The 14,265-nt window shown below is 51.0% G+C and overlaps 1 protein-coding gene across 8 annotated transcripts in view; it reads right to left on the reverse strand.

Moving 5' to 3' along the window:
- Window positions 1–12,934, reverse strand: part of TULP3 (TUB like protein 3) — a 47,404-nt gene extending 34,470 nt beyond the window's left edge. For 2 of the 8 annotated variants that reach the window (XM_070049365.1, XM_008259668.4), the window contains exon 1: window positions 12,789–12,934. In XM_070049365.1, the coding sequence (XP_069905466.1) occupies window positions 12,789–12,829 (41 nt within the window). In that variant the 5' untranslated portion in view covers window positions 12,830–12,934. Of the gene's footprint in view, window positions 1–2,643; window positions 5,309–12,779 lie in introns of those variants that run through there. The other 6 variants (XM_070049366.1, XM_008259669.4, XM_051850237.2 and 3 more) reach the window with 5 other exon arrangements.
- Window positions 12,935–14,265: the final 1,331 nt, after the last annotated feature.

Consider the following 14,265-nt stretch of genomic DNA (forward strand, 5'->3'; position numbering starts at 1 on the left):
CTGACTTCTGATCCAAGGGAAGCACTGTTCACCTGTCGCTACCCACCAAGGACCCCCAAGTCTTCAGCAAAGGTCTGTATTACCAGGCTAGCAGAAAGGAGAGACTGCTCCTCCCCACGGCCATATTTCCTGGCCTTTGTTTCTTAGGGCTGCCTTTTGTTTTTTGCTAATTCTTCCATTTACCAATCTCCGCGTTTCACACTTTCCTATGGGAAGTCATCAAAGAGAAAGGGCGCGGTCAAGTCTCCCAGATATGGAGATGGAGTCCTGCAGCTGAATTAGATAAACCAATGAGGGCCAACAACTGAGGCAGCACCCAGTGCTTAGACTGGAGGTAAGCTTCTTCGGAAGTTGACATAGAAACACAAACACAAACAGCTCCTTTCCACCCAGCAGAGGGATAAATGGCCTAGCCACTCTTGCTTCCTGCTCCCCAGCTCAATCATATTTTAAATAATGTGTCCTTCCTTGGCAACTGTTTGTTACTCTTTAAAAAAAAAGAAAACAGAAAAAGCCACTAAGTTGACAGATGAAGAGAAAGGGTAAGAACAGCCAGCACTGTGGCACAGCATTAATGTTCTGGCCTACAGTGCCGGCATCCCATATGGGTGCTGGTTCGAGACCCAGCTGCTCCACTTCCAATCCAGCTCTCTGCTATGTCCTGGGAAGGCAGTAGATGGCCAAGTCTTTGGGCCCCTGCACCCGCGTGGGAGACCAGGAGGAGGTTCCTGGCTCCTGGTTTCGGATCGACGCAGCTCTGGACATTGCAGCCAGTTGGGGAGTGACCCAATGGAGGGAAGACCTCTCTCTCTGCCGCTCCTTTCTCTGTGTAACTCTTTCAAATAAATAAATAAATCTTAAAAAAAAAAAAGGGGGTAAGAACAATCTAGTTAAACATATAATTTGCCTTAACCGCAGCTAAAGCAGCCACTGCTCAATAACCACAATGTTCAAGGTCCAGGCTGGCCTCTTCACCCTAGGGCCTTCATCTACCAACACTCTTAAACCAAAACCCCATCTTTAAGCCTTCCTAAATGCATTCTAAAAGGCGTGCCAATATCGTAGGCAAGCAATTTTACTTTTTCGCATCTTCCTCTCCTAATAACAAAGATGATAATAATGATCTCATAAGGGGCTGGCATTGCGCAGCAGGCTAAGCCACCACCTGCAACGCCAGCATCCCATAGGGACGCCAGTTCGAGTTTTGGCTGCCCTGTTTCTGATCCAGCTTCCTGCTAATGCTTCTGGGAAGGAAGTGGAAGGGATCGAAGTGCCTAGGCTCCTGCCATTCATTCACACGGGAGACCAGGATGGAGCTCTTGGCTCTTGGCTCCTTGCTCCTGGCTCCTGGCTCCTGGCTCCTGGCTCCTGGCTTCGGCCTGGCCCAGCCCCAGCTGTTGTGCCCATTTGGGAAGGAACCAGCAGATGGAAGATCTCTTTCTCTCTCTGTCTCCCTCTCTCTTTCTGTCTCTTGTTTGTTTGTTTTAACTTGGATTCCGAAAAATCATTTCTTGCTGCTTCATATATTCTTTATTTTAATTAGTTTTTAAGATTCAATGTAGTTCATACGTATAATTCTAAGAATATGATATCCCCTTCCTTCCTGTAACTCTGCCTTTCAAATAAATAATAATAATAATGATCTCATAAAACATTTAAGAGTAACTGGAGAGCTACATACACGAATACACACAACTGCAGGCTTTGAGTCAGCTGCCTCTGATCACGGAGCAGTTAACGTGACCCTTGGCTGTCCCTCAATCTCACGCATAACCTAAGCATAATGCTAATCTCAGACAGCCACGTAAAATGTACGCTCCCTAAAATCTGACTACTTTTCAACTGCCTGCTACGAGTATAAATCAGGTTTTATGTGACTCTGCAGTCCAGTTTGAAAGCAAGGACAGTGGACCCTGATGTTCACTACTGGGGGACTGGCTAAATAGTAGTACATCCACACAAAGGAACATCACACAGCTGCTTGGAAAAAAAAAAAAAAAAAGCAGTTACCTGAATAAAATCCAGAAATACAGAGGTACTCATTTGGAAAGATGCCCAAATTGTTTTGCTGATCATTAAAAGCCAAGGTATGGAATATTGGGGAGTAGCATTTGCTATCATTTATGGAAGGAAAAACCATGTATTCACATGTGCCATGCAGGAAGGGACACTAGCACCAGTGTTGCCTTCAGAAAGTAAAATCAGACAGCGAATGGGAAGGGGAAAGTCTCACTTTTCATTATACACTCTTAGGGATCTCTTGAATTTTATGACATGTGAATGCATTTTTAAAAATATATTAAAGGGGAGTCAGTGTTAGCCTAATGGTTAAGACACCCATGCACCACATCAGAACGCCTGGGTTCAATACCTGGCTCTGGCTGCTGATTCTAGCTTCCTGCTAAAGCAGACCCTAGGAGGCAGCAGTGACAGATCAAGGAATTGGGTTCCTGCCACCCACACTGGAGGCCTGCATTAAATTCCCAGCTCCCAGCTTCAGCCCCAGCCTCACCCTAGTCCCACACATGATAAGCATTTGGGAAGTGAACCAGTGGATGAGAGTCTCTCTCTCTGCCTTAAAAACATAGAAATAATAATTTTCAATTAAAATATACATAGTAAGGGGGCAGGCATTTGGCCTACCAGTTAAGCAGCAGCTGGGGTACCAGCATCCCATATCGCAGGGCCTGAGTGTGAGTCCTGGTGCCATTCCCAATTCCAGCTTCCAGCTTCCTGCTACTGTGCACCCTGGGAGGCAACAAGTGATAGTTCAAACGGTTGGCTCCCTGCCACTCACCTAAGCAACCTGGATTGAGTTTCTGGCTCTCGGCTTCGATCAGGCTATTGTAGGGAGAGAAGCAGAGGATGAGAACTCTCTATTTCTCTTTCTGCCTCTCAATTTTTTTTTTAATAAATAAAACTATATATAGGGCCGGCGCCATGGCTCAATAGGCTAATCCTCCACCTTGCAGCGCCGGCACACCGGGTTCTAGTCCCGGTCGGGGCGCCGGATTCTGTCCCGGTTGCCCCTCTTCCAGGCCAGCTCTCTGCTATGGCCAGGGAGTGCAGTGGAGGATGGCCCAGGTGCTTGGGCCCTGCACCCCATGGGAGACCAGGAAAAAGCACCTGGATCATGGCTCCTGCCATCGGATCAGCGCGGTGCGCCGGCTGCAGCGGCGGCCATTGGAGGGTGAACCAACGGCAAAGGAAGACCTTTCTCTCTCTGTCTCTCTCTCTCACTGTCCACTCTGCCTGTCAAAAATAAAAAAAAAAATTATATATATATACATACATATACATATAATACCTGCTTTTAAGCATATTAAATGTGACAAAAAATAGCAACAATTTAAAACTATAAATGGTTGACATCAACACAGGTGCTAGCAATGTCCTGTTAGTATTAATCCCATGTCTGCATTACAAGCAGACTCACCCATCTCCACTAACTGCTTCACAGCTTACTTGAAATACAGTAGGAGCTGGGGGAAGTCGTATGGCACAGCGGGGAAGATGAAAACTGGACACACTCACATCTCATATAAGTGCTTGGGTTCAAGCTCCAACTCTAGTATTTCCAAATCCAGCTTTCCTGCTACCGTGTCTCCTGGGAGGCACCAGCTGATGGCTCAAATACTTGGGTCCCTGCCACCCACGTGGGAAACCTGGATTAAGTTCTGGGCTCTTGGCTTCCACTGGGCCCAGTCCTTGCTGTTGCATGCATTTGGGGTATCTAGCGGGTAAAGCCACCACCTGCAGTGCCAGCATCCCATATGGGCACTGGTTCAAGTCCCAGCTGCTCCACTTCTAACCCAGCTCTCTGCTATGGCCTGGGAAAGCAGTGGAAGATGGCCCAAGGCCTTGGGCCTATGCACGCACGTGGGAGACCTGAAAGAAGCTCCAGGCTCCTGGCTTCATACCGGCACAGCTCCGGCCGTTGCAGCCAATTGGGAGAGTGAACCAGCAGATGGAACACCTCTCTCCCTCTCTGCCTCTCCTTCTCTCTAGGTGTAACTCTGCCTTTCAAATTAAAAAAATATTTTTTAAAAATAATAAAATGGAAAAAGAGGAAGCTGCTTGACACAGTGGTTAAGACAGCATTGAGGGCCGGCGCTGGCATCCCGTATGGGTGCCAGGTTCTAGTTCCGGTTGCTCCTCTTCCAGTCCAGCTCTCTGCTATGGCCCAGGAGTGCAGTGGAGGATGGTCCAAGTGCTTGGGCCCTGCACCCGCATGGGAGACCAGGAGGAAGCACCTGGGTCCTGGCTTCGGATCGGTGTAGTTCTGGCCATAGCAGCCATTTGGGGGGTGAACCAACGGAAGAAAGACCTTTCTGTCTCTCTCTCTCACTGTCTAACTCTGTCAAATAAATTAAAGGACAACATTGAGGGGCTGACCGTGGCGTAGTAGACTAACCTCCACCTGCGGTGCCGGCATCCCATATGGGTACCAGTTCGTGCTGCGGCTGCTCATCTTCCGATCCAGCTCTCTGCTATGCCCTGGGAAAGCAGTGAAAGATGGCCCATTGCTTGGGCCCCTGCACCCACGTGGGAGACCCGGAAGAAGCTCCCGGCTCCTGGCTTCAGATCGGCCCAGCTCCGATCTTTCCCTGTCTGTAACTCTGCCTCTCAAATAAATAAATAAATAAAATCTTTAAAAAAAAAAAAAAAAGGACAACACTGAAACATTCACATCCCACATCTGAGTGCCCGGGTTCAAGTTTCTGGCTCTGCTCTGGATTCTGGCTTTCTGCCAGTTCAGACCGTGGGAGGCAGCAGGTGATGGCTAAAGTAGTTGGGGACCTTGTCACCCACATGAGAGACCAGGACTATATTCCAGGCTCCTAGCTTCAGGCTGTCTCAGCCATTCTCTCTCTCTGCCTTTTGAATTTAAAATAACAATTTTTGTTTTTTAAAAAATAAGGGGGCCAGTGCTGTGTAGTAGTAGGGAAAGCTGCCACCCGTAGTGCCACCATCCTATATGGGCACTGGTTGCTCCAGTCCTGGCCGCTCCACTTCCGATCCAGCTCCCTGCTTATGTGCCTGGGAAAGCAGCAGAAGATGGCCCAAATCCTTGGGCCCCTGCATCCATGTGGGAGATCCGGAAAAAGTTCCTGGCTCTGGTTTGGCCTAGCTCTAGCTGTTGTGGCCATTTGGGGAGTAAACCAGCAGATGAAAGATCTTTCTCTCTCTCTCTCTGTACCTCTCTGTACCTCTGCCTTTCGGATAAATAAATAAATCTTTAAAAAAAAAAAAACCTTAGTATTATGCCTAGAAATCTGATAAGGAGATATTAAAAAAAAAAAAAAAAAAGATTGGGGCCAGACTGTGGCACAGTGGGTGGGCTGCTGCCTGGGAAGCAGGCATCCCACAGGCGTCCTGGTTCCACTCAGCCAGACCCAGCTTTCATTGTGTTCAAATTGATACTGGTTTCAGATAACAGCAGCAATGGCTAGTATCACAGGGGCTTTTTAAGTCAGCTGAGGAGTAGGTTTACCTTGTCCAGATCCTAAATGTCAACACTGGGAGGCCAAACTGTCTGAATGGGACACGGAGAACACATGTGGCTGGAACAGAACAGATGGGAGTGGGGGAGGAATCAAATCAGAAAAACATCTCTGGGACCCTCCTTCTCCGGCCACTGTGTTCTAGGCTCCGCTCGCTGCTTCTTGCAGGCAGAGAATGAAAACCCAGGGGCCCATTTAGCAGACATCAGGCAGCAGAGAGGAGGCAATGGGAGGGAAAAGTTGACTGCTGACTGCAGCGTATAGCTCCTGGGGATGCAGTGAGGACGACTATTTTAAATTGAAATCCTCTTGCTTTTGTTTGTCCCACATGGCAAAAGCAAAAAGCATTCTTTTGAGTAAACCAAACTGCAAAGTTATTTAAAATGTATGATCTGGGGCCCGCTGCTGTGGCACAGCTGGTTAACTGGTTAACTGAAGCGCCAGCATCCCATATGGGCGCCGGTTCAAGACCTGGCTGCTCCACTTCCGATGGCTTCGGATCAGCACAGCTCCGGCCATTGCAGACAATTGGGGAGTGAACCAGCTCATCGAAGACCTCTCTCTCTCTCTCTCTGCCTCTCCTCTGTCTGTAACTCTGACTTTCAAATAAATAAATAAATCTTTAATAAAATAAAATAAAATAAAATGTATGATCTGATCCAAAAGTTAAAGAATGAACTTATTTATTCCTTATAGATTAAAAAATTAGGGGGTTTACGTTGTGGTGTAGTGGGTTAAGCCACTGCCTGTGGTACCAGATCCCATGTGGGCACCAGCTGTGTCCCAGCTGCTCCACTTCCAATCCAGCTCCCTGCTAATGGCCTGGGAAATCGGTAGAGGATGACCCAAGTCCCTGGGCCTCTGTACCCATGTGGGAGACCTGGAAGAAGCTCCTGGCTCCTGGCTTCAGCCTAGCCCAGTGCTGGCTATTGCAGCCATCTGGGTTCTTCAGGAATGTTATTTATTTTCCTTCTTTCTTATGTAAAGATGAAAATGCATTCCTTTGCTTAATAAAACAAAATAAAGACGTCAATATTCACTTGTACACTGCTGAAATGTCTAGTATCTTCAACTGCTCACTGTAAAAATAATTAAAATGTAACCAGTATCATTTACCATTTATAACCACAAATGGCATTCAGAACACCTGGAGTAGATAGTCTGATAACACATGAGGAAAGTTAGAAAGATGGCTGGAAGCTGAAAGCCTGAATTTTACTCTGGACTTAACTAAGGACGAAAGAGAGATGAGAGTGCTCCATCTGCTGGTGTCCATCCAAAGGGCCACAACGGCCAGGGGCCCCAGGCAGAAGTCAAGAACACAATCCAGGCACCCCACGTGGATATAAAAGGAACCCAACGACTTCACAGAGAGGGAGAGAGAGAGAAGTCTTCCATCTTCTGATTCACTCCCCAAATACCCTCAACGGCCATGGCTACGCCAGGCTGGCCGCAGCCTGGTCTCCCTCACAGGTGGCAGGAACCAAAGTACATGGGCCATCTTCTGCTCTCTTCCCAGGTGCATCAGCAGGGAGCTGGACCAGAAGCAGAGCAGCCAGGACTCGAACCTGCACTCCGGTATGGGACGCAGGTGTCCCAAGTGGTAGCTTAACCCGCAACTACAGTCGATATTCTACAAATGTGTCTTGAGGCAGGTGTTTGGCCCAATGGTTAAAAGGCAATTAGGGGCCGGCGCTGGCACACCGGGTTCTAGTCCCGGTTGGGGTTCCGGATTCTGTCCCGGTTGCTCCTCTTCCAGGCCAGCTCTCTGCTGTGGCCAGGGAGTGCAGTGGAGGATGGCCCAAGTGCTTGGGCCCTGCACCCCATGGGAGACCAGGATAAGTACCTGGCTCCTGCCATCGGATCAGAGCAATGCGCCAGCCGCAGCGCGCCAGCTGCAGCGCGCCGGCCGCGGCGGCCATTGGAGGGTGAACCAATGGCAAAAGGAAGACCTTTCTCTCTGTCTCGCTCTCTCTGTCCACTCTGCCTGTCAAAAAAAAAAAAAAAAAAAAAAAAAAAGGGCAATTAGGTGGTGACAGAACCCCGAGAGTTTTAAGCTGAGAAGCCCAGGAGTCCCGCAGACAGAGGCTGAGCAGGTCCACGCAGAGGAAGCAAAGAGTCACGGAGACACGGCAGAAGTGCGGTGGAGAAGGCAAACAGGGTGACTGATGCCACACCACCCCCACTCCCCGGGCATACCAGCACCCAAGAACAAAAAAAAATCAAAAGAACAATAAATTTCAAAATCCACTTTTTTAAAAAAAGCCAATTAGGGTGCCTACATACCAGACTGAAGTATCTAGGGTTCAATACCCACCTCTGGCTCTGGTTCCTGATCCCAGTTTTCTGCTAATGGGAACCCTGGGAGGCACTGGTAATAGCTCAAGTAGTTTGGTACCTGCCACTCATGTGGGGGATCTGGCTTGAGTTCCAGGCTCCTGGCACCGGTCTGACCTAGGCCTAGCTGTTGCAGGAATTTGGGGGGTGGATAAGAGGATACAAGATGGGTAAAGCCGCTGTGTACAGTGCCAGCATCCCATATGGGTGCCAGTTCAAGTCCTGGCTGCTCCACTTCCAATCCAGCTCTCTGCTATGGCCTGCAAAAGCCGTAGAAGATGACCCAAGTCATTGGGCCCCTGCACCTGCATAGGAGACCCTAAAGGAGTTCCTGGTTCCTGGCCCAGCTCAGGCCATTGAGGCCATCTGGGGAATGACCCAGCAGATGGACAACTTTGTCTCTCTCTCTCTCTCTAACTCTACCTCTCAAATAAAAAAAAAGATTTTATTTATTCACTTACTTGAAAGGCAGAGTTACAGAGAGACAGGGGCAAAAGCAGACAGAGATCTTCAATCTGCTGGTTCATTCCCCAGATGGCTGCAACAGCCAGAGCTGGGCACATCCAAAGCAAGGGCCAGGGGTTTCTTGCAGGTCTCCCACACAGATGCAGGGGCCCAAGCACTTGGGCCACCTTCCACCGCCTTCCCAGGTGCATCAGCAGGGAGCTGGATTGGAAACGCTGCAGCCAGGACTTGAACAAATGCCTATATGGGATGCCGGCACTACACACGGTGGCCTTACCTGTTCTGCCACAGCACCAGTAAATAACATCTTAAAAAAAAGAAAGGGGCCAGCACTGTGGCATGGTAGGTAAGGCTTCCACCTGCAGTGCCAGCATCCATATAGATGCTGGTTCGAGTCCCAGCTGCTCTATTTCCGAACCAGCTCTCTGCTATGGCCTGGGAAAGCAGTAGAAGATGGCCCAAGTCCTTGGACCCCTACACCCATGCAGGAGACCCGGAGGAAGCTCCTGGCTTCTGCAACTCTGGCCAATGCAGCTGGGAAATGAACCAGCGGATGGAGGACCTGTTTCTCTCTCTGCCTCTGCCTCTCTGTAACTCTGCCTTTCAAATAAATAAATAAATCTTAAAAAAAAAAAAAAAAAAAAAAAGGAAAGCAGGAAGGAAGAAATCTGAGCCACATGCAGTTGAAATCTGTGTGTCACTTTATTAAGTCCTGATCAATCACTGAGGGGGCCCAAAGAAGCCCTCATTTCCAGAGGAGACAACCGAGGCCAAGGAAGCAGCACACTGCTGGCGTGTGCAGAGGCCGGGACAGAAGTCAGGAGCCCTGCCAGAGGCCGGGACAGAAGTCAGGAGCCCTGAGAGAGCTTGCGGGAATGCCAAGGGGTCAAACAGCAAGAGGCGTCTTACAGACAACACAGGCCCTGCTGTGATCCTCTTGGGAACCCTGGTCTCCCAGAGGTGCGCGCAGGGGAGGAGGGGTCACGGGAAAGCCCAATGAAGGCAAAGGGATAGACTTGGCATCTGCATCCCACCTCAGTGTGCTGGACCCCGGGCCTCTTCCCGGACCTACGTGGATTCCAGCTTCCCCCAGGCCAGGAGAAGTGTGCAGCCTGCGTGGTTACTAACGGTGATGGCAAGACTCAGTGGTCCTGAGAGCTTGTTCCTGGCGAACTCACCCGGGGGCCGGAAAGCAAAAGCAGCAGACAGGAAGTTCTCGTGCAGAAAAGACTTCCTTCTGCCACAGAGCTGCCCTCCAGTGGAACTGAGGAATTCTCCAGGCCTTTCTAGTCCCCAAACCCTCCAATTCCAGGAAACCAGGCAGCTTCCACTGCTCCTCTGAATAACTCATGCATTCCTTTCCTCTTAGTAAGAACAAATACTAGGTTTTTCTTGGGCCAGGCACAGACACAGGGAAAACAGCAGAGTTTCCATAGACAAAGAATAAGAGAAGCCGCACATGGACACTCTTCCCAGAAACGTCTAAATCTGCCTGCTTGGAACAGAAGGACCTCGAAAGACAAGAAGTGCATTACACGGATCATCCTTTGCTTTCCAGGCCTCTCGGCGGCCTTGTCACGTGAAGAAATGCATGCATGTTGGACAGCGCGAGGAGCGAGACTGGCCAGGCCCTAGCTTCCACCCTTCACCCCGATCACAGGTCTCAGCAGCACTGTTCAGCAATCACGGCGCAGGGATATAAACTGGAGGCCAGGACGCTTCTAGGACAACTCCAGGTCACAAGGTCACGGCACACCTTCAGTTCTGTGTCGCCAACAAAGGCAGACAGAGCTCAGAGTTCCAATGCTCACCAAACCCGGTGGTCTGCGGGTAACCTGTGCTCGTTAAAACGCACACAACGCCCGGCTTCAAGCAAATCTGGAGTGTTGCTCCCGGCTCGGTCTCCAAGCCTCACGAAATATGTTAGAGGAGGGAAACAGTTGAAGCGTACTTGTTAATAATTCTTCCGCTCTGTTTTTCCATGAGGCGGATTTCTTTTCAACAGTCACAGAGTTCAGAGAAAAATAAAATCACTGCAAAACTAAAAGATGCTATCCTCACATAAAGTATTAATACTGAAAACTTATCAATGTATTTCATCAAAAGGACACGGAACACACAACCTGAAGCCCAACAGCAAAAGACACGCACTCCCTTTGGACAAGAGACGGATGCAACAGTGGCTACAGCAGCGAATGCTACAGTGGCAGAAGCTGCACTAACATTACCCAGCCCAGCAAACACACTCAGGGACTCACACGTTCCCCTTTGATGTCAGTTTTAATAAGCAGCTGGTTTCTCTAGGAAGAAAAAGAGGGGAGAAACTTTAAATTTACATCTTTAAACTTCAGGTACAATAAAAAAAATTTTTTGCCTCCTGGCTCTAATTTCCAAGTCCACCTCATTTTCTTTTTCTTGTTCAAACATCATGAGTCATATCAAACATCTGGTGCTCACGAAATTTACTGCTTTAAATTCAACTGAAAACTGACCGTCCACAACTGAACAAGTGCCATCTCAATTCAGAGAAACTGAGTGCTGACTTCATCTCTACACAGCATCTCCATACCTGTATTTGAAAATGTAGATTTTTTCTTTTCCTCTTGACTTGGAGGGGAAAAAAGCAACAACGAATGCAGCCATCACAAACAGGACTCATTCGGGGAGGAAAACGGGGGCTCTCTCCCTGAGCGCCTCCTCTGTGACAGCTTTTTTTTTTTTTTTTTTTGGCAGGCAGAGTGGTCAGTGAGAGAGAGAGACAGAGAGAAAGGTCTTCCTTTTGCCGTTGGTTCACCCTCCAATGGCCACTGTGGCCAGCGCGCTGCGGCCAGCGCACCACGCTGATCCGATGGCAGGAGCCAGGTACTTATCCTGGTCTCCCATGGGTGCAGGGCCCAAGCACTTAGGACATCCTCCACTGCACTCCCTGGCCACAGCAGAGAGCTGGCCTGGAAGAGGGGCAACCGGGACAGAATCCGGCGCCCCGACCGGGACTAGAACCCGGTGTGCCGGCGCTGCAAGGCGGAGGATTAGCTTAGTGAGCCGCGGCGCCAGCCCTGTGACAGCTTTTAAAAATGATTCAGAATCATCTAAACGTCTACTAGTTAAGCACCAGACTAAACCCTCAAATGCCAAGTGTTCGTTTGCCGTGGTAATGGAATAAAAGGCTGGGAACAGGCAGGACTGGCCAGTAGGATCTGAATCTTCAGACGGGAGGGCCAAAGCTTTAAGCCGCACTGCTCCTTGTTAACTTTTCATTAGCCTCGTCAACAAGAAAATCCACAGGCTGAGGTTCGGATTCTTTCCTTTCCCGGGCTTTCCCTCCGGCAGGGGCAGGAACGGGGGAGGGCACAAAGTCTAGAGTACATCAGAAAACAAGGCAGAACATCCCGCTTGAGAGGCAGCCACGGGAAAGCAGGGGGAAGAAAATCCAGTTCCCCATTTTCAGCCTGGCGACTCCCTTCCAGAACTCAGCACTGCCTGCCAAAAGCAACGGCGGTGGAGCAGATGACTAAATATCACCCTCAACCTCCGCCTGGCCTCATCGCGGGAAGTCTTGGTGGCTCCTCGGCTGAGACATGGAGGGGCAGAGCAGCCAGAGACGGGGGCCCGGCGGAGCAGGGATGCAACCACGCTGAAGCCCCCTTTCTAGTCCTTGTCGTATTCAGATGAACACAAGCTACCTGCTGAGTTTGGGACTAACTACACTGCGCATCTGCTCTCACACACACATTGCACTCGCTTGTGAATCCCAGAAAGCGGCCTTGGCGAAGCCAGCTGAAGTTGCAAAGCAATGCATCCCTCCGGGCCAACACAACCAGAGAAAGTCACTGAACTGAATTCACCCTGACAGAATGCAAAGGGGTTACTAGGAGCACAGCCCAGCAGCCGCTCTTTGCTGAACGAACGGGCTTCACCTGGGCGAAGGAGCCAGGGAAAAATCTCTTTGACAGGATACCTGGCCTCCTTCTCAGCTGTACAGAACATCCTGCCACGCCCTCCTGATAAATCCAAGCCATCAACTTCGGAGACTTATAAAATACCCTGTTACCTTGGGCGCCCTGTGCTCCTGACCAGCCAGCGGCCACGTCCTCCCTAACACCCCAGACCCAGGACGGCTGTTCTTGAATCCACGGTCTGCTACCCTCCTCATCCACTAGTGCATTAAACTTCTCCCCTTCATCTTCAAAACTTGTCCCCCCCGCGGCGTGGACGAGGACCCCGCACTGGGTAAACGAGGCCAGCTTCTCAAGAAACTCCAGGAGCCCGAGCGGCGACCTGCACAAAAAGCCCTCTCTGGGTACCGAGGGTCTGCGAGCCCGCGCTCCCCGACGCCCGCCTGTCCGAATCTGAGGGTCCCAGGTTGAAAGCGGGGAGGGGGCGCGCCGCCCCCGCCCGACGCCCCGCCCTCTCCCCCGGAGCCTCCGCCCTCGTCCCTCTGTCCGCTCCACGGGAGACCAGCCTCGTGCGTGCCTTTCCGACCTGTACCCGTGGGGAGCCAGTCCACAGCGCGACGCCTCCATGGCCGGCTCTCCGGAACGGCAAGCAGGGGCAGACCCCCAGACGCCGCTGCTGGGGTGGCAAGTCTGGCCGGCGGCCGGGCCCCGCCCCCTGGCAACCACACCCCGCACTGTCGCCGGCGCCCATTGGCCCTCGCGCCGGCCGCCCCTCTCTCATTGGATTCCTAAGGGGCGGGAGGAGCCCGGGAGTTAAAGGCGCCTGCGCCAGGGCGGGGACGCGGCGCCGGGGCTGGATCCCCTGGAGCGCTGGGCTGGGCAGGCACTGAGCGCCGGATGTGTGGGCGTCCGCCGGGCGCCTGGGCTCCCTGCAGCCGACAGGGGCGTCCGCCCGAGGAGCAGCCCACCCCCACCTTGCGCCACCCAGGGAGCGGCTTCGGCCTCGCAGCCGCGTGCATTTGCAGACCCTTGCGCCGCCCTCGCCTCCGTAACCCACAGAGAACTGCTCCAGCTCTTCCCTGGTGCACAGAGGACAGGAGAGGATGTTTCCGTCCCCCCCCCCCCCATTTCCTGGGAACCAACTACTCTCTACCAAGGCTGGGGAACTATCACTTGGTCCGGCCCTGCCAAGGCAGCTGCAGGCGGGACTCGTGGAGCAGGCTAACTTTTAAGTTGGTAATGCTCCACGGCCCACGGAGATGTTACAAATTTCCAAATGGCACTCGGCAGAAAAGAGTTCCCAACCCCTGAAGTTGTCTCCGTGGCATTTCCCATCGTCAGCTGTTTGCACATGGGTTACATCTTTAGGAGGGGCTGGCACCGTGGAGCAGAAGGTGAAGCGGCCACTTGCAAGGCTGGCGTCCTCTAAGGAAAGCCTGCTGGAATCCTGGCTGCTGCAGTTCTGATCCAGCTCCCTGCTGTTCTGCCTGGGAAAGCAGCAGCTGATGGCTCAAGTGCTTGGGCTCCAGCCACCCACGTGGGAGACCTAGATGGGGATACTGGCTCCTGGCTTTGGCCTGGAACAGCCCTGGCCAGTTTGGTCATTTGGGGAGTGAACCGGCAGACGGAAGTTGTCTCTCTCTCTCTCTCCATCACTCTGCCTTTCAAGTAAACAAATCTTTATTTAAAAAAAATTTAAAGGCATAGATCTTGGCACAAACTAACAGCAGAGCATTGAACTTACTGTGTGACCATAAACATGGCTCACTCTCTGGGCTTCAGATTCCCACCTATAAACAGAACACCTGCTTGGTCCAGCTGGGACTGCACCTGACACAGTGTAGGCTCCTGAATGCTCAGTGAATGGGGCTTAAATGAGATGCTACTTGCATAACCCACGTGACACTTTGTTGACTGGGCAAGCCTGCATTAGCTCCAACAGTATTCAAAAAGGTCCACGTTTATGTATACACCGTTATTATAAGAAACCATTTTCCTACCCTTATTTAATATTTACAGATTTAACATTTACAGGTTTCTTGGGTGGAAACACTCAAAGCACA

Source organism: Oryctolagus cuniculus, chromosome 9, assembly GCF_964237555.1.
Source record: "Oryctolagus cuniculus chromosome 9, mOryCun1.1, whole genome shotgun sequence".
In the NCBI taxonomy this organism is placed as follows: Eukaryota; Metazoa; Chordata; class Mammalia; order Lagomorpha; family Leporidae; genus Oryctolagus; species Oryctolagus cuniculus.